Below are 26002 nucleotides of genomic sequence, written 5' to 3'. Positions count from 1 at the left end.
GCCTCAGTTTTCCTGTCAGAAAATGCACTCAGAATAGCACCTAGCTAATGGGGTTGTTGGGAGGGATCATTCAGTTGGCACAGATACATCATTCAGCACAGGTCAGGGGACATGGAATTCCTCACCAGATGGGTAGCCATTGTTATGTACTCTTTGAGGAGATAGATGACTGACTGCTTGAAAGTTAACTGCTAGTGTGATGAAGACATTCAGGCTCATGGCTTCTCCTGCAGGAGGGTTTGATAAACATGCATTTAGACTGTGCAGTGTTGTATGAAAACTGTAGTCTTGAAATCCACAGTCAGGGAGCACCCAGCTCTCATAGGTCCTGAGCTTATCCATTAGGGGGCCATCTGAAGAACAAGAATACGAAATGGCCCTAGCCAGTATGACTCAGTTGGAGCATTGTCCTGTAAACCAAAAGCTTGAATATTCGATTCCCAGTCAGGGAACATGCTTAGCTTGCAGGTTTGGTCCCCGGTTAGGGCACATATGGGAGGCAGTCAATTGCTGTTTCTCTCCCTCTCTCTCTCCCTCCCTTCTTCTCTCTCTAAAATCAATAAGCATGTCCTTGGGTGAGGATTAAAAATAAAAAATCATACCAAATGATCATGGGACACAGTCCTAGTCTCTCTTAAGACCTCATGAGGGACCCAGGCAAGTGAGGGACCTCAAGCTTAGGGCCTAGAAGCTCCCACAGTAACTCCATCTTGGCTGTAGTTAAATGGCTCATTGATAACTGAGCCAGGCCTTGGATTCGGACCCAGGACTTCCAAGTGCTTACATTTCCCACGAGGACCAGACCCTCCAAGTACAAGTGCAATTTACCCATTGTGCCTCTTGCCTCCCCCTGCAGCTGCCCTGCCTCTCCAGCTACATCAAGTTCAGAGTCTTGGACTGGTGAGCAACTGGGTGGGGGCTGGAAAACATGGTGGGAAGGAGAAAATCAGAAATGGGTCAGGGCTCAGATAGCAGTCGGTTTCTCTCCAGCACCAAGAGCAACTGCAGGGATGAAATTGGGACTGTCAGCCTGTCCCTCAACCAGATCTCGTCCACTGGAGCAGAAATGGAAGGCAAGCAATCCCCCTACCACCCCCACCCCCATCCTGTGCTTCTTCCACCTGGCCACTCTCTCATCCTCTCTTCTTGTAGGAATATACTCTGGTTTTCTACCCTGCTTTGGCCCCAGCTTTCTGACTCTTCGTGGTGGTAAAAAGGCTCCTTTCCAGATCCAAGAAGAAGGCTCTGTAAGCTTCTTAAGTCAGTTCTAGGGAACAGAAGAGGTAAAACTGGCCATATGTGAGTCACTGCGGCCTGGGAGATACCCAGGGAGGACGTGACCCTGGTGTCTGTCTACCACATGCTGGTAGAGAACATGAAGCCTGCATGTAAATGGCTGCAGATGTGTGGGATATATGGGATGGTACAAGAAATTAACAGATGGAGGACATTCAGATGGAAATGGGTAAGATTTTCAACAAGTGGAAAGGACCTATGAGGCAAAAGAAACAGCACAGGTAAATGTAGAAAAGCACTGGGTTATTTAGGCCTGGTTACAAATGCCAGAAAGCCAAGTCCAGGGAATGGGCTGGGAGAGACTCTGAGTGAGGAAGAGGCAGGCACCAGAACCTCAGTGCCATCAGGAGACTTTACCCTCTCTCCATCTCTCATTTCCGCTGCTATCTAGCCCAGGCCTCATTTTTCCCCACTGCAGTCAGGTTTCCATGCTGAGAACATGGTCCCCAGGGTTTCTAACAGGGAAGGCCACGGAAGTATTCTCACTGGCATCTTAGAGGCAGGACGAGTTCTGTTTGGCCGGGCAGGGAGAACACACTAGTTATCACAGTCCTCTCCCATCAGGAAGTATTTATGAGGATCTAAAGGCAGAGTGCAAGGGGAGGAGAGGTTGAGGGGTTCAGAAGAGGGGTCAGGGCCTAGAGGTTTCCAGCAATACTGTTTCCAGGGTCTGGAATTCCTCCCTGAGGTTGAAGTTACTGGACAACTGTCTTTGCTGCACAGGTGTTGGGAGATTAGCCTGCTCTGTTTCTCTCATTCCCTTTCTCACCAGTTTCCTCCCTTTTACCCCAGAGTATACCCAGCTCTGTTAAGGATGGTCTGGAGTATCGAGGCCGGGTCTTCCTGGAGTTAGTCACCCACATCACGTCTATCCAAGATGCCAGGATGAAGGACCTCTCCCGGGACGTGACCAGTGTAGAGGTAACCCAGGATGAAAGTGGTGCTCTGCTGCCTCAATCCACTGTGCCTCCCACTTTTGGCCCTGGCCACAAGCTGAATGCAGTGATGGGTACATGAGGATCATGGTCAACCTGCCTGAGTTTCCACTGAGCCACTAGAGCTTCTTGCTGTGCCAAATCCCAGGTGGCCAGGGGACCCAGGAAAAACAAGATAAGGTTCTGGTTTAAGGAATGTGCCATCTAGTTAAGGAAAAACATTCTAAGGGGCATTTTAAGGAATGTGGCTTTCTTTCTGAAGTCAGGGGAGGGCCATAAGGCACGAAAGTGTTAAGAATAGTCAGGAGAGAGTAAGGTAAACCACTCACTTATCCTAGAGAAATGGGGTACAGTCACAGAAGAAGAGAGCTGGACAGCAGGGAGTGGCTCCAGAGTCCCTTTGGAAGCAGAATGACCAGAGCCACCAACTAGCAGAACATAAGAAGTGAGGCCAATTCCCCTAAGCTAACATCCATTTTCTGCTTGGGAGGCAAGGTGATTGGGTGGCTTACATCAACCTCAGCTCCCTGAAGGAGGAGCAGGTCTAGGGGAGATGATGAACTCCACTTTGACCTGTGCTTGTGAGACATCCATGAAGACCAGTCTCGAGGCTGCTGGACAGATGGGCATGCCATAAGCACACTAGGATCTGAACCATGGTTATGGAGGACTTGCCCAGGGAGAGTAGGCAAAGTAAAAAGAGAAGGGAGCTGAGGCTGGAACCTATAAGGATGCCACAACCTGGGAGGCAGGAGGAGGAGGGATTTGTGAAGGGGAGCACTGGAGCAGCCTATGGAGGGAGAGCTGCAGAAAGGAGCCATCAGCTCTCTGAAGGTATCATAGAGAAAGGGTGAGGACTCACAAGTGTCCCCTGGTTATTGGGAAGGCACCAGTAGCTTTCAGTCAGGTGCCATAGGCAAGCAGGGAGAAGTTGCAGATAGTGCATGGAGACAGATGCATAGCAACTTGACTAGGAAGTAGAGGGAGACAAGAGCAGGTAGTAGCTAAACAGGGTCACAGTGGAGAAGAAGGGCTATGTTTAAGACAGGGGAGACCTCAGCTAGGGAACAGACTGGGAACATGCAAGAGTAGGGCAGAGGTTGGCAACAGAAATGAGAGAAAGGTTAACATGATGAGAGAAGACCCCAAGCAGACATGAGGCATAGTGGAGAAAGGGCTTGAAAAGGGCCAAGAAAGGATGTGTGAGCTTATGCAACCTCTATTCTGCACCCTGCCTGCACTCAGTCTCATCTGAGGAGGATGTTTAAGCCAAAAGGAGAGGGGTGGTATGGCCCAATGTGAGTGGAGATGGGTAGTCAACCCCAGAGCCTAGCCTGAGCAGAGAGAAGACTTCCTGCCCAGTTTCAGGAAGGGAAGGGCTGCCTGGGTGGAGGGGTCCAGGTGATAGAAGTATTAGAAGGTACTGCCTCCATGATCAGCCAGATGAGTAGGAGTCAAGGCAAGGCTTTGAGTGTGAGTGGGCGTTCAGTGATGATCTAGCTCACCCTGAAGAGAAGCAAAGATGGCTTTTGATAGAAACAGTACACCTCATCCTTGCCCCCTGCCTGTCTTTATAGCCTTGTTCATCCTTGTCTTATGTGCTGGGGGTATGGGGGTTGTTGTTTTAGAGGCAACAGAACCGCCAAAAGTATGGGCTGTGTGTCATCTTCCTTTCCTGTACCATGATGCCCAACTTTAAGGACCTGATCCAATTCGAGGTCAGCATCGGCCACTATGGAAACAAGATGGACCTGAATTACAAGCCTCTCATCTCAACTACACAGTATAGCCCAGTGATATATGATGGTAATGGTCAGATCCAGCCAGAAGGTGGAGAGCATCCACTGTATGCCAAGCTCCGTGCCCTTCTAAGGGTGTTATAGTTCATGGAACATTCATAGGCATTGTTAACCCATATTTCACACATTAGGAAAATGAGCTTCAGGGAAGTGAAGTCACCTGAAAAACATTGCACAGCTAGTGGATGGTGACCCACAAGAGTTGAAACCAGGTCTTGACTTCAAGTCCTCCACACTACAACTTCCCCAACCCCATCTTCTTCCCTACTACTTAGAACCTCCTTCATCCATTCATGCAACTGCCATCCACTGCTCATCTGCCTGCTTGCTATTCATCCGTTTGTCTCTTTATCCAATATCTACCTATTGGACACCCATACTAGGCCCTAGAGAGAAATGGTTCTCATAGTGCAGTGTCTGGGCAGCAGCAATTGGGAACGGTGAGAAATGCAGATTTTTGACCCACCCCAGTCCTAAAGAATCAGAATCTCTGGGGATGGAACCCCACAATCCGTGATTTAACAAGACTTCCAGGTGATTCAGATGTGTGCTTAAGTTTGAGAATAACTGCTCTGGAGGAATATGGTTTCCCTTTCATCCTCACCAACTTCACCATTTTATCACCCATTAAGAGGCTTTCCATGCATTCCTTTGCTCTTCCTGTTTTTTAAAGTATATTTTATTCATTATTCTATTACAGTTGTCCCATTTTTTCCTCCCCATATACCCCTCTGCTGGTACCCTCCCATTCCCTCCAGCATCCCCCCCCCCTAGTTCATGTCTATGGGTTATACATATAAGTTCTTTGGCTTCTCCATTTCCCATACTATTCTTAACTTCCCCCTATTTTACACATACCAGTTATGCTTCTTATACCCTGTACCTTTTCCCCCATTCTCCTCCTTCCCTTTCCCCACTGATAACCTTCCACATGATCTCCATTTCTATGATTCTGTTCCTACTCTAGTTGTTTGCATAGTTTGTTTTCGTTTTAGAATCAGTTGTTGATAGTTGTAAGTTTGTTGTCATTTTACTGTTCATAGATTTTTATCTTCTTCTTTTCCTTAGATAAATCCCTTTAACATTCATATAATAAGGGTTTGGTGATGATGAACTCCTTTAACTTGACCTTATCTGGGAAACACTTTATCTGCCCTTCCATTCTAAATGATAACTTTGCTGGATAGAGTCATTTTAGTTGCAGGTCCTTGCTTTTCATGACTTAGAATAGTTTTTTCCAGCCCCTTCTTGCCTGCAAGATTTCTTTTAAGAAATCAGCTCATAGTCTAATGGGAACTTCTCTGTAGGTAACTGTCTCCTTTTCTCTTTTTGCTTTTAAAATTCTCTCTTTATCTTTAATCTTTGGCAATTTAATTATGAAGTGTCTCCAGATTGGGGAAGTTTTCTTTCAGTATTTTTCAAATAAGTTTTTGATTTCTTGCTTTTCCTGTACTCCTGCTGGCAGCCCTATGATTCAGATGTTGGAATGTTTAAAGTTGTCCTGGAGGTTCCTAAGTCTTTCCTCATTTTTTTTTTTGAATTCTCATTTCTTCATTCTGTTCTGGTTGCATGTTTATTTCTTCCTTCTGGTCCAAACAGTTGATGTGAATCCTGGCTTCCTTCCCTTCATTGTTGGCTCCTTGTATATTTTTCTTTATTTTACTTTGCATAGCCTTCACTTCTTCCTCTATTTTGAAACCATACTCAACCATCTCTGTGAGCATCCTGATTAGCAGTGTTTTGAACTCTGCATCTGATAGGTTGGCTATTTCCTCATCACTTAGTTATTTTTCTGGATTTTTAATCTGCTCTTTCATTTGGGCCATGTTTCTTTGTCTTGGCACACCTGTTATGTTGTAAGGGACAGAGACTTAGGTATTCTTGGGAGCAGGGCAATCCACTTTAATGCGCTGTGATGCTGTATGTGGGGAAGGGGTCAGTAAGGGAAAAATGCCACTTGCACAACTCTTGCCCGCTTTCAGTCACTTTCCCCACTTCCCACAAGCAAATTGGGTCCTTCTGGTGACGATTCCTGGGTGGGTGGATTTCTGTACATTCTAGAACCATGTGGGTCTTTCCAGTGGACTCTCCTATGAGACTGGGAGTTTCTCCTGCAGCTGCAAGCCCCACATGTTTTTATAGCCAGAGGTTTTGAGGCTTTATTTCCCCATGCTGGAACATATTTCCTTGCATTGGTACACCAGTCTGGATGAACATTTCTTCTATAACTCCTTGGTTGTCATACTTCCATACAGTTCAATCTTCTGCCAGTTCTGGTTGTTTTTGCTTTTAAACTGGTCATTATCCCTCTTTCGGTTGTGTGAAGAAGTGAAGCATATCTACCCAAGCCTCCATCTTAGCCAGATGTTGGCCTCTTTTGAAGGCCACTCTGCCTGTGCTGTTTTTTTTAAAACAGCTTTATTGAACTATAATTCACAATACCATACAATTCATCCATGTAAAGTAGACATTCAGTGATTTTTAGTATATTCACAGAACTGTGCACTATCACCATGGCCAATTTTAGGACATTTATCACACCAAAAAGAAATCCTGTACCCACTAGCAGTCACTTTCTATTCTCCCCCACCTCCCCAACCTTAGGCAACCACTAATCTACTTTCTGTCTCTATAGAGTTTCCTATTCTGGATCTTTCATATACACAAAATCATACAATATGAAGAAAGACTGGCTTCTTTAATTTAACACAACATGCTACATGTTTTTATTTATTTTTTAATTTGCATCCAGTTTTAGTAATGATGCTCTGAAAAAAATTGGCATACCATCATAGCCATTTGAAAGGGAAGACTTTACTTTCACATGGTATAATCTACTGATAAAAAGAACACACTATTTATTTTTAAATATATTTTATTGATTATGCTATTACAGTTGTCCCATTTTTTCTCCCCATATTCCCCTCTGCCTGGTGCCTCCATTCCCTCCAGCATCCCCCTCCTTAGTTCACGTCTATGGGTCATACATATAAATTCTTCGGCTTCTCCATTTCCCATACTATTCTTAACCTCCCCCTGTGTATTTTGTACTTACAATTTATGCTTCTTATTCTCTGTATCTTTTCCTCCTCTCTCCCCCTTCCACTCCCCTGTTGATAACCCTCCATGTGATCTCCATTTCTGTGATTCTGTTCCTGTTCTAATTGTTTGCTTAGTTTGTTTTTGTGTTTTCTAGGTTCGGTTGTTGGTAGTTGTAAGTTTGTTGTCATTTTACTGTTCATAGATTTTTATCTTCTTCTTTTCCTTAGATAAGTCCCTTTAACATTTCATATAATAAGGGTTTAGTGATGATGAACTCCTTTAATTTGACCTTATCTGGGAAGCACTTTATCTGCCCTTCCATCTAAATGAAAGCTTTGCTGGATAGAGTCATCTTAGAGGTAGGTCCTTGCCTTTCATGAGTTGGAATACTTCTTTCCAGCCCCTTCTTGCCTGTAAGGTCTCTTTTGAGAAATCAGCTGACAGTCTGATGGGAACTCCTTTGTAGAGAACTTCTGCTCTTCTCTTGCTGCTTTCAAGATTCTCTCTTTATCTTTAATCTCGGATAACTTAATGATGATGTGCCTTGGTGTGTGCCTCCTTGGGTCCAACTTCTTTGGGACTCTCTGAGCTTCCTGGACTTTCTAGAAATCTATTTCCTTTGCCAGGTTGGGGAAGTTCTTCTTCATTATTTCTCCAACTAAGTTTTCAATTTCTTGCTCTTCCTCTTCTCCTGGCACCCCTATGATTTGGATGTTGGAATATTTAAAGTTATCCTGGATGTTCCTAAGCCTCTCCTCATATTTTTGAATTCCTGTTTTTTCATTATGTTCTGGTTGCATGTTTATTTCTTCTTTTTGGTCCAAACAGTTGATTTAAGTCCTAGTTTCCTTCCCTTCACTGTTGGTTCCCTGTACATTTTCCTTTATTTCACTTTTCATAGCCTTCATTTTTTCCTCTCTTTTGTGACCATACTAAACCAATTCTGTGAGCATCGTGATTACCAGTGTTTTGAACTCTGCATCTGATAGGTTGGCCATCTCTTCCATCACTTAGTTGTATTTTTTCTGGAGTCTTATCTGTTCTTTCATTTGGGCCTCTTCTCTTTTGTCTAGGCCACCATTTACATAGTAAGAGGTGGAGCCTTAGGTGTTCACCAGGGCAGAGCAACCCAGGTCACTGAGTTGCAGGGCTGTATGTGGGGGAGGGGTCTGAGAGGGAACAATGCCACTTGCTCCACTCTCTGCTGGCTTTCAGTCACTTCTGCCACTACCCACAATCAAATTGGGTCCTTCTGGTGCTAATTCCCAGGTGGGTGGTTTTGTGTACATTCTCAGACCCCATGGGTCTCTCCAAGAACTCTCCTGTGGGGCTAGGAGTTTCTCCCACTGCTGCTACCCTCACAGGTTTTTTCAGTCAGGGGTTTTGAAGCTTTATTTCCCCACACTGGAATCCTGGGTTGTGTGGTCTGTCTGAGTCCCCAGTTGTTCCCCTTGGTTTATCTGCACTCAAATGTAGGACCACCTGCTCCACCAGCTACCTTGCTGAGAGTCCTCTCCATCTGGCTCCCATCCCCATCCCTCCTACTGGTCTGGATGAATATTTCTTCTTTAACTCATTGGTTGTCAGATTTCCATACAGTTCAATTTTCTGTCAGTTCTTGTTGTTTTTTGTTTTTAAATTTGTTGTCCTTTTTTTGGTTGTGTGAGGAGGCACAGTGTGTTTACCTACATCTCCCTCTTGCCCAGAAGTTCCCATGAACATAGTATTTAAAGAAAGTATTCAGTCATGCCTTCTACTTGTTTTTAAATTATAAAATAAATATACAAAAATATATAAATGCATATGTATTTTGAAGAAAAGGAATAAAAGTATTACCCATGGCCCTGACTGTTATGCTCAGTTGGTTGAGCATCGTCCTGCAAAATGAAAGGTTGTTGGTTCAATTCCTGGTCAGGACACATGCCTGTGTTGCAAGCTGGTCCCCTGTTGGGGCAGGCATGTGCAAGAGGCAACTGATGGGTGTTTTTCTCATATGCAGATGTTTCCCTCCCGCTCTCTTTACCTCCCTATCCCTCGTTCTAAAAATAAATGAATAAAATCTTCATTAAAGAAAAAATAGGGAGTACCCACAAGCTTATCACTCAGCTTAAAAGAGAGAAAATTGTCAGTCTCTTAGACACCCACCCCCCCATATTCTTTCCAGATCCATTTACCTAAGAAATAACCACAAATCTGACTCTCGTGATATTCATACCCTTGTTTTTTTTGTTTTTTTAAAGATTTTATTTATTTATTTTTAGGGAAGGGAGGGAGATAGATAGATAGATAGAGAGAGGGAGAGAGAGAGAGAGAGAGAGAGAGAGAGAGAAACATCAATGTGCGGTTGCTGGGGGTCATGGCCTGCAACCCAGGCATGTACCCTGGCTGGGAATCGAACCTGGGACACTTTGGTCCCCAGCCTGCGCTCAATCCACTGAGCTACGCCAGCCAGGGCCATACCCTTGTTTTTTAAAAAAATTTTACCACCTATGTGTGTAGCCCTAAACAGCACATTATTGTTGCATTTTCTTTCTTAACAAAAAATTTTGTGGACATTTTTTTTTAAAGATTTCATTTATTTATATTTAGAGAGAGGGGAGGGAGGGAGAAAGAGAGGGACAGAAACATCAGTGTGTGGTTGCCTCTCACCCACATTGTACACAGTGACCCACAATGGGGACCTGGCCCACAGTCCAGGCTTGTACCCTCACTGATAATCGAACGGACGCCCCTTTGGTTTGCAGGCCGGCACTCAATCCAGTGAGTCACACCAGCCAGAGCTATTGTTGCATTTTCAATCAGTGGAATTTTTTAGCCTGTACTCATATGTTTTTGCATCTTTTGCTCAATATTAAATTTTTTATATTGATGTTCATAGCTGAAGTTCATTTTTAGTTCTGTATATATCCTCCTGTAGGGTTATAACCTCCCTTGAAAGTTTGGTACAACTCACCTCTAATGTGGTATACATACACATTTAAGTTGTATCTTTTTTCTACTATTATAATTTTTTATAAACATTCTTGTACATGTCTCCTGGTCACAGGAGCGAGACTTCCTCTAAATTGCATGCCCAGGAGTGGAAGAGAAATATAAAGTAAAAGTAATTTTGCTAAATTACAGTTTCATCAGCGTGGTATAAGAATTCCTACTACTCTGCATTCTCACCAGTACTTGCTGTTGCCCAGCCTTTTAATTTTCTTTTTGACAGTATGATGGATGTATTCATTTTTTAACTTTTTTATTGAATTTATTGGGGTGACATTGGTTAAAAAAATTATATAGGTTTCAGATGTACAGTTCCATAATACAGCATCTATATATTATGTTGTATATTCACCACCCCAAGTGATCTGGTGGATGTAAAATGGAATCTCGTAAGATCTTTATTTGCCATTTTCCTGATTAAAAGTGAAATTTGGGCATCTTTTTCTATGTTTACATATATATGTTTTTCCTTATCTATAAAAGCCTATCAATATCTTTTTTCCATTATTCTATTTGGCTGTATTCTTTTTATTGACTTGTACATTATTTTTTCTAGGAACATTCTTTCATTGAGGTGTGTGTGTCACAAATATCTCCTCTAAGTTTGGGGCTTTTCATTCTCTTGATGATGACTATTTCTTTATTTACAAACAATAAGATTTTAAATGTACAGTTAGATGAGTTTTGATAAATACATACACCTGTGTAACCACCATGGGTAAAAAAATTAATCACCCCAGAAAGCTGCCATGCTCCCCTTCTCAGTGGATCTCCCAGTCCCTGTGGGCAAACACTGTTGTGATAGCTATCACTATAAATTCGTTTTGCTTATTCTACAACTTATAAGTTAAACTATACATACAATACTTTGACTTCTTTGATTCAGCCAGTTTTAAATATTCTTCTGTGTATTTGCATATATCAGTATTTTATTCCTTTTATTTCTGATAGTATTCCATTGTAGGGATATGACACTTTAATTACCTATTTACCTCTTACCTATTGACATTTGGATTGTTTCAATTTTTGGTTATGAATAAAGCTGCTATGAACATTCTTCTACAAGTGTTCGTCAAGCTTCATTCTTGCCCTTCTGCACTCTGGTTCTCAGGGGCTAGACACCTGCAAACTCTGTGTTCCAGGCTCTTTTGCCAGGCAGTAGACATACTGTTGTCCTCGCCTCTATTTCCCTCATGCATACTCAAATTATTTATTTTATGGCTCCGGCTTTTGAAGTATAATTAGAAAGGTCTTTTCCACTCCAGATTTATTAAGGAATTATCTTGTGTTTTCTTCTAGATTTGTTGTTTCTTAAAGTTTCATAACTCATAACTTTTGTCTTTTTGATATTTTTCTTATGATCTCTTTTTAAATCTATTATATTATGTTATTACAGTTGTCCCATTTTCCCCCTTTACTCCCCTCCACCCTGCAGCCCCCTACCCACATTCTCCCCCTTTAGTTCATGTCCATGTATCATACTTATAAGTTCTTTAGCTTCTACATTTCCTATACTATTCTTGCCCTCCTCCTGTCTATTTTCTACCTACCATCTATGCTACTTATTCTCTCTACCTTTTCCCCCTCTCTCCTCCTCCCACTCCCCTGTTGCTAACCCTCCATGTGACCTCCATTTCTGTGGTTCTGTTCCTGTCTTAGTTGTTTGCTTAGTTTGCTTTTGTTTTTGCTTTAGGTGTGGTTGTTATAATTATGAGTTTGCTGTCATTTACCTGTACGTGTTTTTTATCTTCTTTTTCTTAGATAAGTCCCTTTAACATTTCATATAATAAGGGCTTGGTGATGATGAACTCCTTTAATTTGACCTCATTTGGGAAACACTTTATCTGCCTTTCCATTCTAAATGAAAGCTTTGCTGGATAGAGTAATCTTGGATGTAGGTCCTTGCCTTTCATGACTTGGAATACTTCTTTCCAGCCCCTTCTTGCCTGCAAGGTCTCTTTTGCGAAATCAGCTGACATTCTGATGGGAACTCCTTTGTAGGTAACTGTCTCCTTATCTCTTGTTTTTCTAGGATTCTTTCCTTCATTTTTATCTTAGCTAATGTAATTATGATGTGCCCTGCTGTGTTCCTACTTCTGTGGGACTCTCTGAGCTTCCTGGACTTCCTAGAAGTCTATTTCCTTTGCCAGATTGGGGAAGTTCTTTATTATTTGTTCAAATAACTTTTCCACTTGTTGCTCTTCCTCATCTCCTGCTGGTATCCCTATAATTCAGATGTTGGAATGTTTAAAGTTGTCCCAGAGGTTCCCAAGCCTCTACTCATTTTTTTTTTGAATTCTTGTTTCTTGATTCTTTTCTGATTGGATGTTTCTTTGTTCCTTCTAGTCTACTCCATTGATTTGAGTTCCAGTTTCCTTCCCATCACTGTTGATTCCCTGTACATTTTTCTTTATGTCACTTAGCCTAGCCTTCATTTTTTCATCTAATTTGTGATCAAATTCAACCAATTCTGTGAGCACCCTGATTACCAGTGTTTTGTTGTTGTTGTGCATCTGATAGGTTGGCTAGCTTTTCATCGCTTAGTTGTATTTGTTCTGAGGCTTTGATCTGTTCTGTCATTTCGGCCTTTGTTTTTTTTTTTTTTTTTTTTTTTTGTTTCAGTGTGCCTGTTACATTGTGAGGGGCAGAGTCTTAGGTGTTCACCAGAGCAGGGCAACCCAGTCACTGGGTTGTGATGCTGTATGCGGGGCAGGGGTCCAAGAGGGAACAATGGTGCTTGCTCTGCACTCTGCCAGATTTCAGTCACTTCCCCTGCTTCCCACAAGCAAACTGGGCCCTTCTGGTGCTGACTCCCATGTCGGTGGGTTTGTGCATATTCTAGGACCCTGTGGGTCTCTCCAACAAACTCTCCTGTAAGGCTGGGAGTTTCTCCTGGCACCTCAACCCCCTCAGGTGTTTTCAATCGGTGTTTTGAGCCTTTATTTCCCCACGCTGGGACCCTGGGTTGTGTGGTCTCTCTCACTTCCCAATTTTGCCAGATTTATCTGTGCATGAATGTGGGACCACCCGGTCCACTAGCCACCTTGTGCACTGCACCCATCTACAATCTGCCACCTTGCTGGGTCCACCAGTTGCTGCCTTGCACGCCCAGGGTCCACCAGCCACCATTTTGCCATGACCCCTTTCCACTCAGCCGCCCGACTCCACCCCTCCTACCAGTCTGGATGAATGTTTCTTCTTTAACTCCTTGGTTGTCACACTTCCATACAGTTCAATTTTCTGTCAGTACTGGTTGTTTTTTGTTTCTAAATTGTTGTTGTCCTTTTGGTTGTGTGAAGAGGCACAGTGTGTCTACCTACTCCTCCATCTTGGCCGGAAGTCCTTCCTATGATCTCTTGATTTTTTCACCCAGCTGCGCAGAGATTCTCTTTTTATCTTGTAACTTCAATAACATCACTAGGATATGTCCACATGTTGATCCTTCTAGGTCAATTTTCTCTGGTATGTAGTGTACTCTCTCAATACGTAGAGTCGTCTTCCTTTTTGTTGTTGTTGTTAGTAACTTATTTAGTGGTATAATTTACGTTACATAAAATTTACTTGTTTTGTACAATTCAAAAATTTTTAGTAAATTTAAAGAGCTGAGTAGCCATCACCATGCCTGGTCTTAGAGCATTTCTATCACCCCACAACCTCTCATGCTAGTCATTCTCCCCTTTGCACCCCCAGGCTCACTCATGTCTCTGTATGTTTATTTTTCCTGAACCTTTCATATAAATGAAATCACACAATATGTGGTCTTCACATCTGTCTTCTTTCACTTGGCATAATGTCTTGAGGTTTATCCCTGGTGTAGTATCCATCAGCACTCCATCCCTTTATACTGACAAATACTATTCCATTGTAAGGATGTACGATTTATCATTTGTTAAGCCACTCATCAGTTGATGAGTATTGTTTCTACTTCTACACTCCTGTCTATTATGAATGAAGCTGCTATGAATATTTGTGCAAAGTCTTTGTGTGGGCACATGTTTTCATTTCTCTTGGGTGAATACTTAGGAGCAGAATGGCTTTATAAAAAATTGCTAACATTTTATGAAGTACCTGAACAGTTTTCCATTTCCTTCCAAAAAGACATAATGGATTCAGTGTCCCTACATCCTCACCAATGTTTGTTCTTACTTGTTTTTATAATATTTATTATAGTAGGCGTGTATCTTGTGGTTTTAATTTGCATTTTCCTAACAGCTAAAGATGCTAAGCATCTTTTTGTGTGCTCATTAAGCACTCATGTAATTTCTTCTGTGGTATGTCTATACAAATCTTTTGCCCATTTTTAAATTGGGTTGTTTGTCTTCTTACTATTAAGTTGTAAGAGTTCTTTTATATTCTGGATACATGTCTTTTATCATATATATTACTTGCAAGTATTCTGTGGCTTCTTTTCATTTTATTAATAGTGTCTTTTCACAAGTAAACATCTAATTTGGAAAAAAGTCCATTTTTTCTTTCTTTTTTTTTTCTTATTGAATTTTTTCCATTACCATTTATCCCCACTACATTTTTCTTTATGGTATCATATCCAAGAACTCTTTGCCTAACCCAAGGTCATGAAGATTTCTTCCTCTCTTTTTCTTCTAAACGTTTTACAGTTTTATTTCTTACATTCAGTTCTATGATCCATTTTGAATTTATTTGCATGTTGCAATCCATTTTTTTAAGAGCCACTTGTCAAAAAGACTATCCTTTTCCCATTGTTTCATTGTTTAGGTTTTCTCCTTAGGGGCTCAGTTTATGGGTTTCTCCATTCTCCTTGGTTTACTTCTATATCCGTCATTTTCTCCCTGATCCTTTTTGACTCTTTACTTTCATTATATTTGGTCCCTTTTCTTTCTTTCTTTTTTTTTTTTTTTGCAGAGATTTTCTTTTTTTTCTTTTTTTAATTTTATTTTAATCATTGTTCAAATACAGTTTTCTCCTTTTTACTCCCAGTCCAGGGTCCCTTTTCTTATTTCTGTGTTTCTCACAGCATGTCTGCAAGATCTAATCCCCAGGGACTTCTTTTTCTACTGTCTTTCCTTTCTTTGATACTTTTGTTTTTCTTTTACTGTTTTCTGAGTTTTTCCGGCTCACATTTCCTCATCTGATTCCTGAGTTCCTTCTGGGAGTGCATTTTTGCTGGCACTTTCTGCCCTCTGCTCCTGTCAAGCTGGGCTCCCTGTTGTCCGACTTGGTCTTTATGTCTCCGTAGGCAACTTCTGCTGCACTTCACCCCTCAGGGCTCCTAAAGCAAATCACAGTTGCTTTTGGCAGTTCTTAGGTGTATTCTGAGTCTGGAGATATCTGTCTCCTTGTTTTGCTGAAAATGGAGTTATTTTCCTTCTCCTGTTGCTTTTGTATGCCATCCAAGAGTAGAAGAAAGTTACCATCTTCTCTCCTCATGCTCCTATTTGACAACCCCAGTGTCAGATCTCTGATTATTTATCATTCTAACTATTCCCTCAGTGCCAGGGTCTAAAACTCATGTCTTGCAACAGTTCTGAAAAATTATAAGATATTTTTCATTGAAAATTACTTTTCTCTTGTATTTCCTTCTTGAATTCACTCTATCATCTGTGGAACTACTTATTTTATGCTTCATATCTTTAAGTCTCTCTTCCATATTTGTCATCTCTCTGGGTCTTCTAGGAAAGGCTTTAGGTAGCCATTTTATTTAAAGTTTTTAAGCATCTCCTTGTCCTTCTTCTTCACTTTTGTTCCACATAGAATTTTCCACCATTTGACACACTGTATTTTATGTATTTTGTTCTTTGCCCCTACTATTTTTAAAATTCTTAAGGGAATTTTGTATTTGAGTATACCATATCTATAGGAAAGTACACAAACCAAAGTGTCCGGCTCAAAAAGCAAACGTAACTGTGTAAAGATGTCAGACTGTGAAACAGAGTCCCAACCTCACAGAGGCCTCTTGAGACTCCCAACCCCTACCCACCAAGGGCAATCACTCTTCTAGCCTCCCATTTGTTTTGTCTGGTTTTTATCTTCCAATAAAATAGATCATATAGTATGTATTCTCATTTGTCTGGCATCTTTTGCTCATTGCTTTATTTGTGAATAAAATATTCACAGACCTAGATGTTGTTGGGTGTAGTCAGAGCTCACTTATTCTCGTTGCTGTGTAGTATTCCATTGTACAGATATACCATCATTTATCCCTTCTATTTCTGAGGGAGACTTTAGTGGTTTTCAATTTGGGGCTATTAAGAATGGTGCTGATATGAACATTTTTCTACACATCTTTTAATAATGCCACTTATGCCCTTCCATTGCGTGTGCACCTAGGAGTGGAATTGTTGGGTTAGAGATTGTGTATTGGTTCTAAGTTGTTCCTTTTTCTTGGAACCTTGTTTGTGGAATCCTTTGGGACTTGACTACAGTTCCACATCCCAAAGAGGGTTTGTCTTTTTTTCTCCAGTTACCTGGGGCACTGCCAAACAGAGATCACTTTAAACTTTCTGCAGACCTTATAGGTGGCATGAATGCAGAATGAAACTTGCATGAGGCCCCATTTTGTGGTTACAAATTTTTGAGAAAATTTCCCGTCCTCTCCCCACAGAGCCATGCCAGAGACAGGTATGTTTCCTGCCTGTGTTCTTCTGTGTGGTAGATTATTTTTCATTGATTGAGGGTTTAGTTTTTAAAATTCCAGCTTTGAATGGCATATTAATTTGATAGGGATGCTATAACCAAGCACCACAAACTGAGTGGCTTATAACAACAAAAATGCATTCTCTCACATTTCTGGAAGCCAAAAGTGTGAGACTGAGGTGTTGGCAGGAGTGGTTTCTTCTGATGGATCTAAGGGAGGATCTGTTCCAGGCCTCTCTTCCAGCTCCTGGCAGTTGCCTGCAATCTTTGGTGTTGCTTGGTTTGCAGGCACAACACTTTATCACTGCCTCTGTCTCCCTTTGTCTCTGTGTCTTCACATGGCCATCATCTCTCTGTGTGACTCTCCTCTTGCTATGTAGACACCAGTTTTATTGGGTTAAGGATGCAGCCTACTCCAGTATGACTTCATTTTAACTAATTACAGCTGCAATGACCCTACTTCCAAATAAGATTGCATTCTGAGGTCCTGGAGGTTAGGACTTCCACGTATCTTTATATAAAACACAAGTCAACTCATAACACATGGGGTCTCCTGTTAGACTGCCCAAGTTGGGCAGTGGTAGGCTTTCTCTCCTAACCACTAGGCTCTGGCAGTTGCCAAAAAGAAGTGCAATTTCTCCAAGACTGGCCAGAAACTCAGTGGATAGAAGCCAGCTTTACTTCTACTTGCCTCAGACTTTCTTTTTGGCTTTTACTTTATTTTTGGCTTCTCTGGGTTTCTTCCTTTTATGTCAGCTCAACAATACACTTCAGAAAAAAGATCCCTTACGTCTAAGTTTCCCCCCTCATTTCAATAACGAACACTGCCACGGAGCCCAGCCTGCCACACAATCATGGGTTTTATCTATACTTGCCCTGGACCTCACACTTCCATACTCCCAGGACCTTCATGTTAGATGTCTGCCCACCCCAGCCAAACCCTATGTCTCCCCCTGAACCCAGGGCCCACTCCTCTCCTGCCTTGCAGACCACCCAGATGTGGACCCACCTCAAGCCATGCATCTTGCCTTGACATCTTGTCTGAGGTTAAGGGCACGGGACTAGATGCCAGCATTATGACCACTTGGCTGTGCCACCTCAGGCAAACTACTTCTCACCGATAGCCTGCAGTTTTCCAACCTGCACACTGGGAGCTTTAAAAGGCTGTGTGACACGCTGAGCATGATGAATGCTCAGCAAGGCCAGCATACCCACTGGTGGAAAGTGTCCATTTAAAGTTAGTTGATGGCATTTTTAAGAAATGAAGTAGCTCAGGGAAGGTCCTCTGAGGGACACACTGAGGGGAGACCCCCAGAGACCCTCAGACAGCCCCCATTGTGTCTCTGTGTCTCAGGGAACATCTACTATTATGTGCCCTGGTACAACACCAAGCCAGTTGTGGCTGTGACCTCCTACTGGGAGGACGTCAGCTTCCGCATGAACTGCCTCAACCTTCTCCACTTCACTCGGGACCGCCTGGTAAGTGGTGCAGGAGTGGGTGCAGGGAGGACCCAGATCAATGATGGGAAACTTGGGATAATGAGTCAAGTTAGAGGAAATTGGTTACTTGGCTCCCTCATGCCTTCTGCACCAATTGAGATGGAAGTGATTGACACAGGGCTAGGTTCTGAAGACACGGAGGTGAGTAAACATAGCCCCTGACTTCAACCCTAGGGAAGTCAGAGATGCACATAGTTACTGGACAGTGCAACTAGGGCTACAGTGGACATACAGGCACTAGGAGCCATCAGGGTAGAGACTGGGGTCGGGGAGGGGAGATGAGAGGATAGTTCTCCTCTCATCTAGATAGATGAGGAGAGGTATTCAAAAAGGGGGTGGCATTTGAGCACAGTCCTAAGGAATAAGGAGTTTGTTAGGGGTGTGTTGGGGTATAGAGAAGGGACAATGTGCAAAGCCATGGTGATGTAAAAGTTCAGGGGTGGTGGACACATGGAAGTGAGTGAAAATAAGGCCAGAGAAACTGAGAGGGGTCAGACCACAAAAGGTCTTAGGCGTTTGTCAAGGGAGGAAGCCACTGCACAATTTCAGGCAGGAGAGTTACCTGGTGCCTCCACCTCAGATATGACTTTCTCGCACATACAAAGGGAAGCCCAGCATCAGGATCTGTGTTCCTCCATGGTCCTGCCTATCCTGGCTCCTTCCTGCTATGCATTTCTTCTGTTGGGTAGTGGGGAGGGCATGTGGGATCCTAACCCTGCAAGGGCCTATGACAGCTTGGACTGGCATCTCCAGGATGTCTGTCAAAGTTTCCCAAGTCCAAACTGAAAATGCTTTGGGCAAGTCAGCCAAGTAGCCTACCTGGGTGACCCATGCTCACCTGCCCTTTTTTTCTTGCCGGGCAGAAAGCCAACCTGGACACCCTGAAATCTATGAGGAACCCAAGGGACCCTGCCCTGCTCCTCCAGTGGAAGAAACTGCTGAGGGAGCTGGTGGAGGACTGCAAGTAGGAGCGGGGTGCCACATCTGAGCTGGGGCTTCAGACCAGTGCCCTTGCCTGCCCCCACCTCCTCAAATCTCTCCCTGGATTAAGACCCAAACAGCAGACCAGCTTCTTTTTTCCCATTAGACCTTGCAGAAAATGGTTCCGACCTTCCCCACCTCCCCCACCCTACTCCAAGCATCATCCCTTGTCTCCCTACTCAACCTGGCACTCCCACCAAAACAAGCCTCTCTGTTTCCAGACAAGCTCTGTGCATCACAGCCCCACTTTTCCTTTGCTGTTTCTTCTCTCCACAATGCCTTTTTCAGGGCTCTAACTGTTCTGGAAGATTCTTTGTAAGGCCTTGCCAGCCCCCGACCCCACTTGGATCCCCATTCCTACACCTCAGGATTTGGTTGGCTCATACCCCTCTCTAACAAGTGGTTCTTGAGCACAGGCCTGGCTCACTGCAGGGACTGAGAGGACAGGAGGCAGGGGTGGATGAGAAACTAGGGGCAGGCCATAGTGAGCAGGCTTCCTCAGGAGGGGTGGGAAGGGTTCCTTGGGTCAGTCCAGCAGGGCATGTGCAGGATCTTGAGTCTAGGTGGGGCACATTGGTCTAAACCAGCGCTGGAGGTTGTGAAATGGTCCATTCCCCCTTCTTCCTGGTCCTGGCCATAGGCGTCCTCTGCCCCGCATGACCACTCATCCCAAAGCCACAGACCTGGACAAGAAGAGGTGGCAGCTCCGTAGCTACCTCCTGCAGGAACTGGCCCAAAAGGCCAAGGAAGTCCAGCCTAGGAACATGGTGGCCACTGTGGAGGACTGGCTATACCGCCTCAACATGGTGCTCCCGGAGGTGGGCACTGGACACCCTGGCTGGGGAGCAGGACTTATAGCCTGTGCACAGGCCTGACTCTCCTGCCGCGGCAGCCCCAGGTGAGCCTGCCAGACGTGATGATCTGGCTGATGGCCAAGGAGCAGAGAGTGGCCTATGCACAGGTGCCCGCCCACAGCATCCTGTTCTCCCCAACGGGGGCCCTATACTGCGGCAAGTTCTGTGGAAAGACACAGACCCTCCTCCTACAGGTTTGGAAGCGGGAGTCCTTGGGCAGCCCCAGTCCTTGGGAAGGGAGGCCCAGAAAACCCTCAGGAGAATCCCTGAGCTCTGGGGGAAGCCCCCATGAGCACCCCTGAGGGCCTGCCACTGTCTCCCAGACCCTGTACCAGGTTAATGGGGTATGAACAGTCTCCAGGGGAAGGGTCCATCATCATGGGGTGACACCAAGTCCATATCCCTACTAAATGTTCCTCAGATTTGCCTCCTCTGTCATCCTCACACCACACTTGGTTCAGTCCCTTTTTATCTCTCCCCTGACCACAGTTGGGTGCAATCCAAAATATTTAATGCCTATAAGGTTTGGGCACCAGCCTCTCTTATCAGATATAAGCCACAAATAAGGCTGACAACCATCACCCCTGCCTTTATAATAGCTCCTGCTTCCAACCCTTCCCCAGGAGGCAAGTGGGGGACATGTACCTGGCTCCCCACTACAGACTGGAGAAGGTTCAACCTCCCTGGTGTGGCCCTAGCCACCTCTCCTCAGCCCTCTCAGGCCCCATACACTCAACGGTCAGGCCATGCTGGGCTCCCCCCGCACACCTGCCTGCCCTCTGCCCCTCTGCCCTCCTGCCATCTTGGGGGCCCCTCTTGTGCCCTCTGAGTCCTTCTCATCCTGTAAGAAGTACTGAAACTTGAGCCCTGGCTGCACCACTCACTGAATTGCATGCCCCCGGCCCACTTCGTCTGCTCTTCTGTAGAATGGGCCAGGTGATGATGGTGTCCAGCTCACGGTGGTGTGTGAGGGTCAGAGCACACGCTGTACATTTAGCATTCAGCACCGTGCCCAGCACACTGAGAGAATACAATCAATGATTGCAGGGATCATTGTCAATGTCACCATCATCACTGCTCCTTTTGGGAGCCTCCCAGTCTCCTTAGGCAGCACTGCCCCTCTCTGCCCAGGCCCCACCAGCATGGGGTCACGCGTACAATCATTTGCTAGCCCAGCTCAGTGTGAGGCCCCTGCTCCCAGGGCTCAGGGCTCAGAGGCAGGATGTGTCCCTCTCTCACTTGTACCCCTGCCCCTGGGGGACCCACATCCTTGTGGGGCTGGCCTGCCTCTGGCTCAGTACCCAGAGGGCGAAGGACAGAAGGACACGCTCCCAGCCCACCTCCGGGTCTGCATGTGGCTGGGCAACATCGCTGACAGTGCAAACCTGCAGCTGCGCCGAGAGGGCAAGGTGGTTGTGTATGCAGAGACGGTGAGTGTGGAGGTGGGGAGCAGGGGAGTGCAGGTGGTGGGGGTTGTAGTGGCCCAGCACCATGAAAATGTTACTGGAGAAGCTGGGATTGTGACAGGGGGTCTGACAGAGAAAGGCAGTAGACACTAGAGCTACCTCAGACACTGCCAGCTTGGGGTCCCTAGTTGACAATCCATAGGCATGTGGTGACAGAAGAGCCAGCTGAGTGGTCCTCTGAGGCCAGTCACTCTCTCCCTGGTGGAGGTTTATGGGGAGTTTCTGCCTGTTAGTTCAGAACATGTGAGGGGAGCAAGTTTCCAACTTACGGGGACCTTGTCCATCACCAAGAGGGCAGCCTGGGGCCCCTGAAGCCCCCAGCTAGGTCCTTCAGGCAAGTCTGGTGGTTCCAGGGAGGGGAAGGCCTGGAACAGTCAGAGGGGTGGGAAACAAGGCACCTTCCCACAGAGCACTGAATCCAGGGGGTGGGTGAGCAGCTGACCAGAGATGGCTCTAGACGCCAGGGACAGGAGGGCAGACAGGCAGGGCTTGGGAGAAGGCTGTGAGAGCGCAGAATGAAAATAGGTTTTGAGTTTCAGGCTTTGTAATTTACTGAATTAAAACCATTTTCATGGTTCCTAAGTTGCGTGTTGCAGGTGAATAATAATATTCGTAACTAGCTCGTACGTAGGGCTTGGAGATAGATGCCGAGGAGGGGAGATGCAGGAGGAGGTGCAGAGACAGCACACCCCGCAGGAGAATGGGGAAGGAAGGCAGCAAAGAGGTGTCAAGTGGTGGGGCAGGACTGGGGCTCCCTGGGTCAACAGTAACAGTGGAGAGACCACACTGCAGGCACAGCCAGGCTGTAAGCTGTCCTCCTGTGTGTTGGGGAGGCAGCAGGACCGATAACCTTCCTTCCCACCCCCCACCCCAGTATGAGAACCAGGCCAAGTATAAAGACCAATGGGGGCAGCACAGGCTGCACCACTGCCCCAACTTCTCTGACGTCCTGGGGCAGAAGGCTCTCCCCAAGGAGGATTTCAAGGAGCCCCGGGGTTGGCACTGGCAGGGGCAGTGGACAGTGGAGCCTCAGAGGAGGTAAGTCTGGGGTACAGGGCATGGAGACTGTGTGCCCTGGACATGCAGCCTGTGTGCCCTGGACATGTAGCCCTGGAGTCAGCCCTTCTTTTCACCTGGGAGGCTGGTCAGCAGCAGCTTAGACAGGCAGGCACACAGCCACTGGAGCCCAGTCCTGGGGATGGGATGCCCAGACAGAAGGCCTGCCCATCACCCATCTCTGCATGCCAGCCCACTCACTGCCTAGCCCTCCCCAGAGCAGGTGAGGCTGCCCGCTGAGGGAGCACTTAGCCAGCAGAGGAGGACCCAAGGGGTCGGGAAGTTTGGAGAGATGTGTTTGGAATTTGGGGTCTCACTGTCCCCAGACTTCTCCTGGACACAGACATCAACAAGAGCCAGGTGCTAGAGGAGGTGTATGAGAACCAGCAGCGGGACATCACAGGGGCCTGGGTGCCAGCAGCCATGCCCAACACGGACGTGGTAAGCAGGGGTGAAACTGTCTCAGAATATGGGAACAATGCAACCAGATGGGCACCTTGGAACCTAGGTTGTCCAAACGGAAAGAGCACTGGACCTGAGCCTGCCACCCGAGCCCTGCTCCCACTGCTGCGTGGACCAGCACTGGGCTAGCACTGATGGTGGCGAGTAGAGAGGCCTTCAGTCAGATGGCGATGAATAACACAGGGGCAGTGTTTTCTTTCCAGGCCTCTTCAAAGGCCGGGCTTCCCCTGAGGGGGAGAATTGTTTGGGGCTGGCCTAAGCAACGCTGTCCAATAGTTTCCTGCGATGATGGAAAGGTTCTTTATCTGTGCTGTCCAGGTGTGGCTACCAAGTCCTTGAATCGTGGCATTATGAGAGAGACAAACTGAACTCTGAGTTTTGTTTCATTTTAATTAATTTAAATGGCCCCAGGAGGCTGCTGACTGCTGTATGGGACAGGGCTGGTCCAGCCCCTCTCATGCAAGCTGGGCTCCCCTCCCCAAGGACTGGCAGCCTGGGCTGGGGCAGGCAGCAACATTCAGGTGATGGCCAATCACAAAATTTTGCTTTCACAGTCATTATGATGGTTATCTCCTATTTATGAGGAGGGATATTGATTTTCCACTGATAGCAGACATATTAAGTTTCTTTTTAAAAAGACATTTACTTATAGTTTGGAAGGGTGTGTCAGTAAAAGCATATAGACTCTGAGAGTGGCATCAGACATAGCAAGTGCTCTCTGCTCCCAAGGGGAGGTGGCCACTGTGGCCGTGGGAGGCAAACACATGTTTGGAAGGTAAGTGAAGGTGGCCTCCTAGCTCAGCCTGCCCTCCCTCTGCCCACAGGATGGACAGCCTGTAGAGGCCCGGGAGAATGTGAAGTGCCCCCAAGGCTGGCACGTGAAGAAGAACTGGACTGTGGAGCTGAACCACGCGGTGGACAATGAGGGTCAGTCCTCTACTCACCGGCTGTGGGCAGGAGGGCCTGGAGCTGCCAGGTTCCAACACTTACCACAGCCCGAAAGCAGCCAAGCTCTCAGGCGGGATGGGCCTGAGCTTCTGGAGGTCTCCCAGCTTCCAGAGAACAGCCTTCACCCTTTCCACAGACATGGGCCCCAGTTCTGAGACAGGGCAGGTAGTAAGTGCCTCCCAAGCACCTGAGCAAGGACCGAGTTATGGAGCCTGTGTTCACCCCATGTGGCTCCAGGGGAGGTGCCATGAACAGGAAGTTTGAAGACCCGAACTCAAACTGCAAACCTTGGTACTTATAAACAGCGTGACCTTATATAGGTTACATGACATTTCTGAACCTCACCTTCCTCAACTGTAAGGTGGGCAGTTGGGCCCAGGCCACCAAGGTGACACAGTGTGACCACACCTCCCATGGCCAGAGAGGCTTGGACATGAGGGAAAGAGCTGCCCCCATAGCCTTCCCTCTCTGGCCCATCTCTTAGACCTGTCTGTGCCTCCAAGCCTGTGGGCACATGGGCACCCACAGGCCACGGTCCTGCTTCTGCAGGCTGGGAGTATGGAGTGGGAATCCAGCCCTCGGGCCTGCCCCTGGTCTGGAACTCAGTGGAGAAGACCTACTACTCACACCGCCGCCGGCGCTGGGCACGTGTGCGTTGGCGGAACCACGGGAAGCTAAACCTGGAGCAGGAGACCCTGTCCTTCCTGCAGCTGGTGAGGGGGCCATCTGGCAGGAACGTGGGCTGTGTCTACCCGAGGCCATAGCAGGAGAGTGACTCTGTTGTCCTTTCTGCAGCACCATCCTGTCTCAACCCAGGAGGAGGGCTGGGAATACGGCACCATAGGCTCCAAGTTCGACCTGAGCCCTCAGCCCCAGAGCCAGTTTCGCCGCCGCTGCTGGCACCGCAGGCTGGCCCCCAACAAGGACAAGGGCATTGCACCTATATTCCTCTTGGAGGGATCCTTGGTAAAGCCTCAGCAGGCTAGACATCTCCTCCCTGCACCCCGCCTCCTGATGCCAGGGCCAATGTAGGCTTGGCAGGCAGCAGCAGATGTCCTAGGCTGGGGTGCTCACAGCAGGAGGGTGGGGAGTCTGGGCCCTGGATCCACACCATCAGGCTTTGGAAAGTGGAGCCCAGAAGGGAAGAAGGGCAACCTGGGCCCGGGGAATCAAAGCCTCAGGGAGACTGTCATGGGGGCAGGGAATTGATCTGAAACAGCAGGCTGAGAAGGAAGAGGGCAGGACATCATCACGGAGTGTGAACAAAACATTCAGGGACACCTGGAGGCCTGCCCCAGAGAACACCAAGCTGCCTCACCTGCCCTTCATCTATTGCATCTTTAACAGTGAGCACTTAATTAAGAGTTAGTCTGGGTGTCCCCGAGGCCCCATGTCTGAGGGCAGGGAATGAGGAGTGGTCGGGGAGGGTCTGGGGGCAGGAGATGGACTCGGCTCCTCCCTTACCCAGAGCCACACTACTACCAGCTTTTCTGCTACATCTACCAGGCCCGGAACCTGATGGCCACCCAGATCCAGACATTCCAGGGTAGGTGGCAGGCACCTCTTCTCCCGCAGCCCCCCAGGGGCCCCATGCTGTGGTCACTCATAGTATGAAAAGTATGGCAAAGGAAGGGGGTGATAAACATGCAGACCACCTCCCAACCCCAGCAGCTCACGGCCCTGGTTTGGGGAAAAGACACAAAAACAAGGAATACGAGGGGAGGCTGTTCTAGAGGTGCATCCCCAGTGCTGTGGAATCCATAAGGAGGAGTTGGGGAGGCATCACTTCGTGGGGACCACTTAGCTGGGCTTTGAAGAGGGAAGAGTTTAGTGGAAAAGTACTGATGAGACATGAAGGCAAAAGAGAGGCTGACACCTTTGAAAATCACATGCCCCTTGTGTTGGACAGAAACTGAGGGGTAGGGAGGAGGGGTGGCAATTTCTGGCCCTGTTTAGGAACCTGTCCTTTGTCTTGTGAGGAGGACCTGTGGAAGGTTCCAGGTGAGTGAATACTCCTGCCCTGTCCTGTTAGTGCCACTGCGTAGGGAACCAGGTTGCTGGAG

General features: G+C 46.4%; 1 protein-coding gene across 1 annotated transcript in view; it reads left to right on the top strand.

Annotated features, from left to right (window-relative positions):
- Positions 1 to 26002, top strand: part of FER1L5 (fer-1 like family member 5) — a 54490-nt gene that overhangs the window by 18001 nt on the left and 10487 nt on the right. Inside the window, exons 15-31 of the mRNA XM_036029968.1 lie at positions 857 to 900; positions 991 to 1073; positions 1153 to 1247; positions 2089 to 2217; positions 3860 to 4037; positions 18027 to 18151; positions 19036 to 19136; positions 19794 to 19971; positions 20046 to 20201; positions 21306 to 21437; positions 22348 to 22511; positions 22856 to 22970; positions 23816 to 23918; positions 24489 to 24676; positions 24756 to 24905; positions 25141 to 25285; positions 25408 to 25485. Coding sequence (XP_035885861.1) covers positions 857 to 900; positions 991 to 1073; positions 1153 to 1247; positions 2089 to 2217; positions 3860 to 4037; positions 18027 to 18151; positions 19036 to 19136; positions 19794 to 19971; positions 20046 to 20201; positions 21306 to 21437; positions 22348 to 22511; positions 22856 to 22970; positions 23816 to 23918; positions 24489 to 24676; positions 24756 to 24905; positions 25141 to 25285; positions 25408 to 25485 — 2164 coding nt within the window. The remainder of the gene's footprint in view (positions 1 to 856; positions 901 to 990; positions 1074 to 1152; positions 1248 to 2088; positions 2218 to 3859; positions 4038 to 18026; positions 18152 to 19035; positions 19137 to 19793; positions 19972 to 20045; positions 20202 to 21305; positions 21438 to 22347; positions 22512 to 22855; positions 22971 to 23815; positions 23919 to 24488; positions 24677 to 24755; positions 24906 to 25140; positions 25286 to 25407; positions 25486 to 26002) is intronic.

The sequence above is a fragment of the Phyllostomus discolor genome, chromosome 6, assembly GCF_004126475.2.
Source record: "Phyllostomus discolor isolate MPI-MPIP mPhyDis1 chromosome 6, mPhyDis1.pri.v3, whole genome shotgun sequence".
In the NCBI taxonomy this organism is placed as follows: Eukaryota; Metazoa; Chordata; class Mammalia; order Chiroptera; family Phyllostomidae; genus Phyllostomus; species Phyllostomus discolor.
Note: the sequence above shows the minus strand (reverse complement) of the source record. Positions and strands in the feature narration are given on the sequence as shown.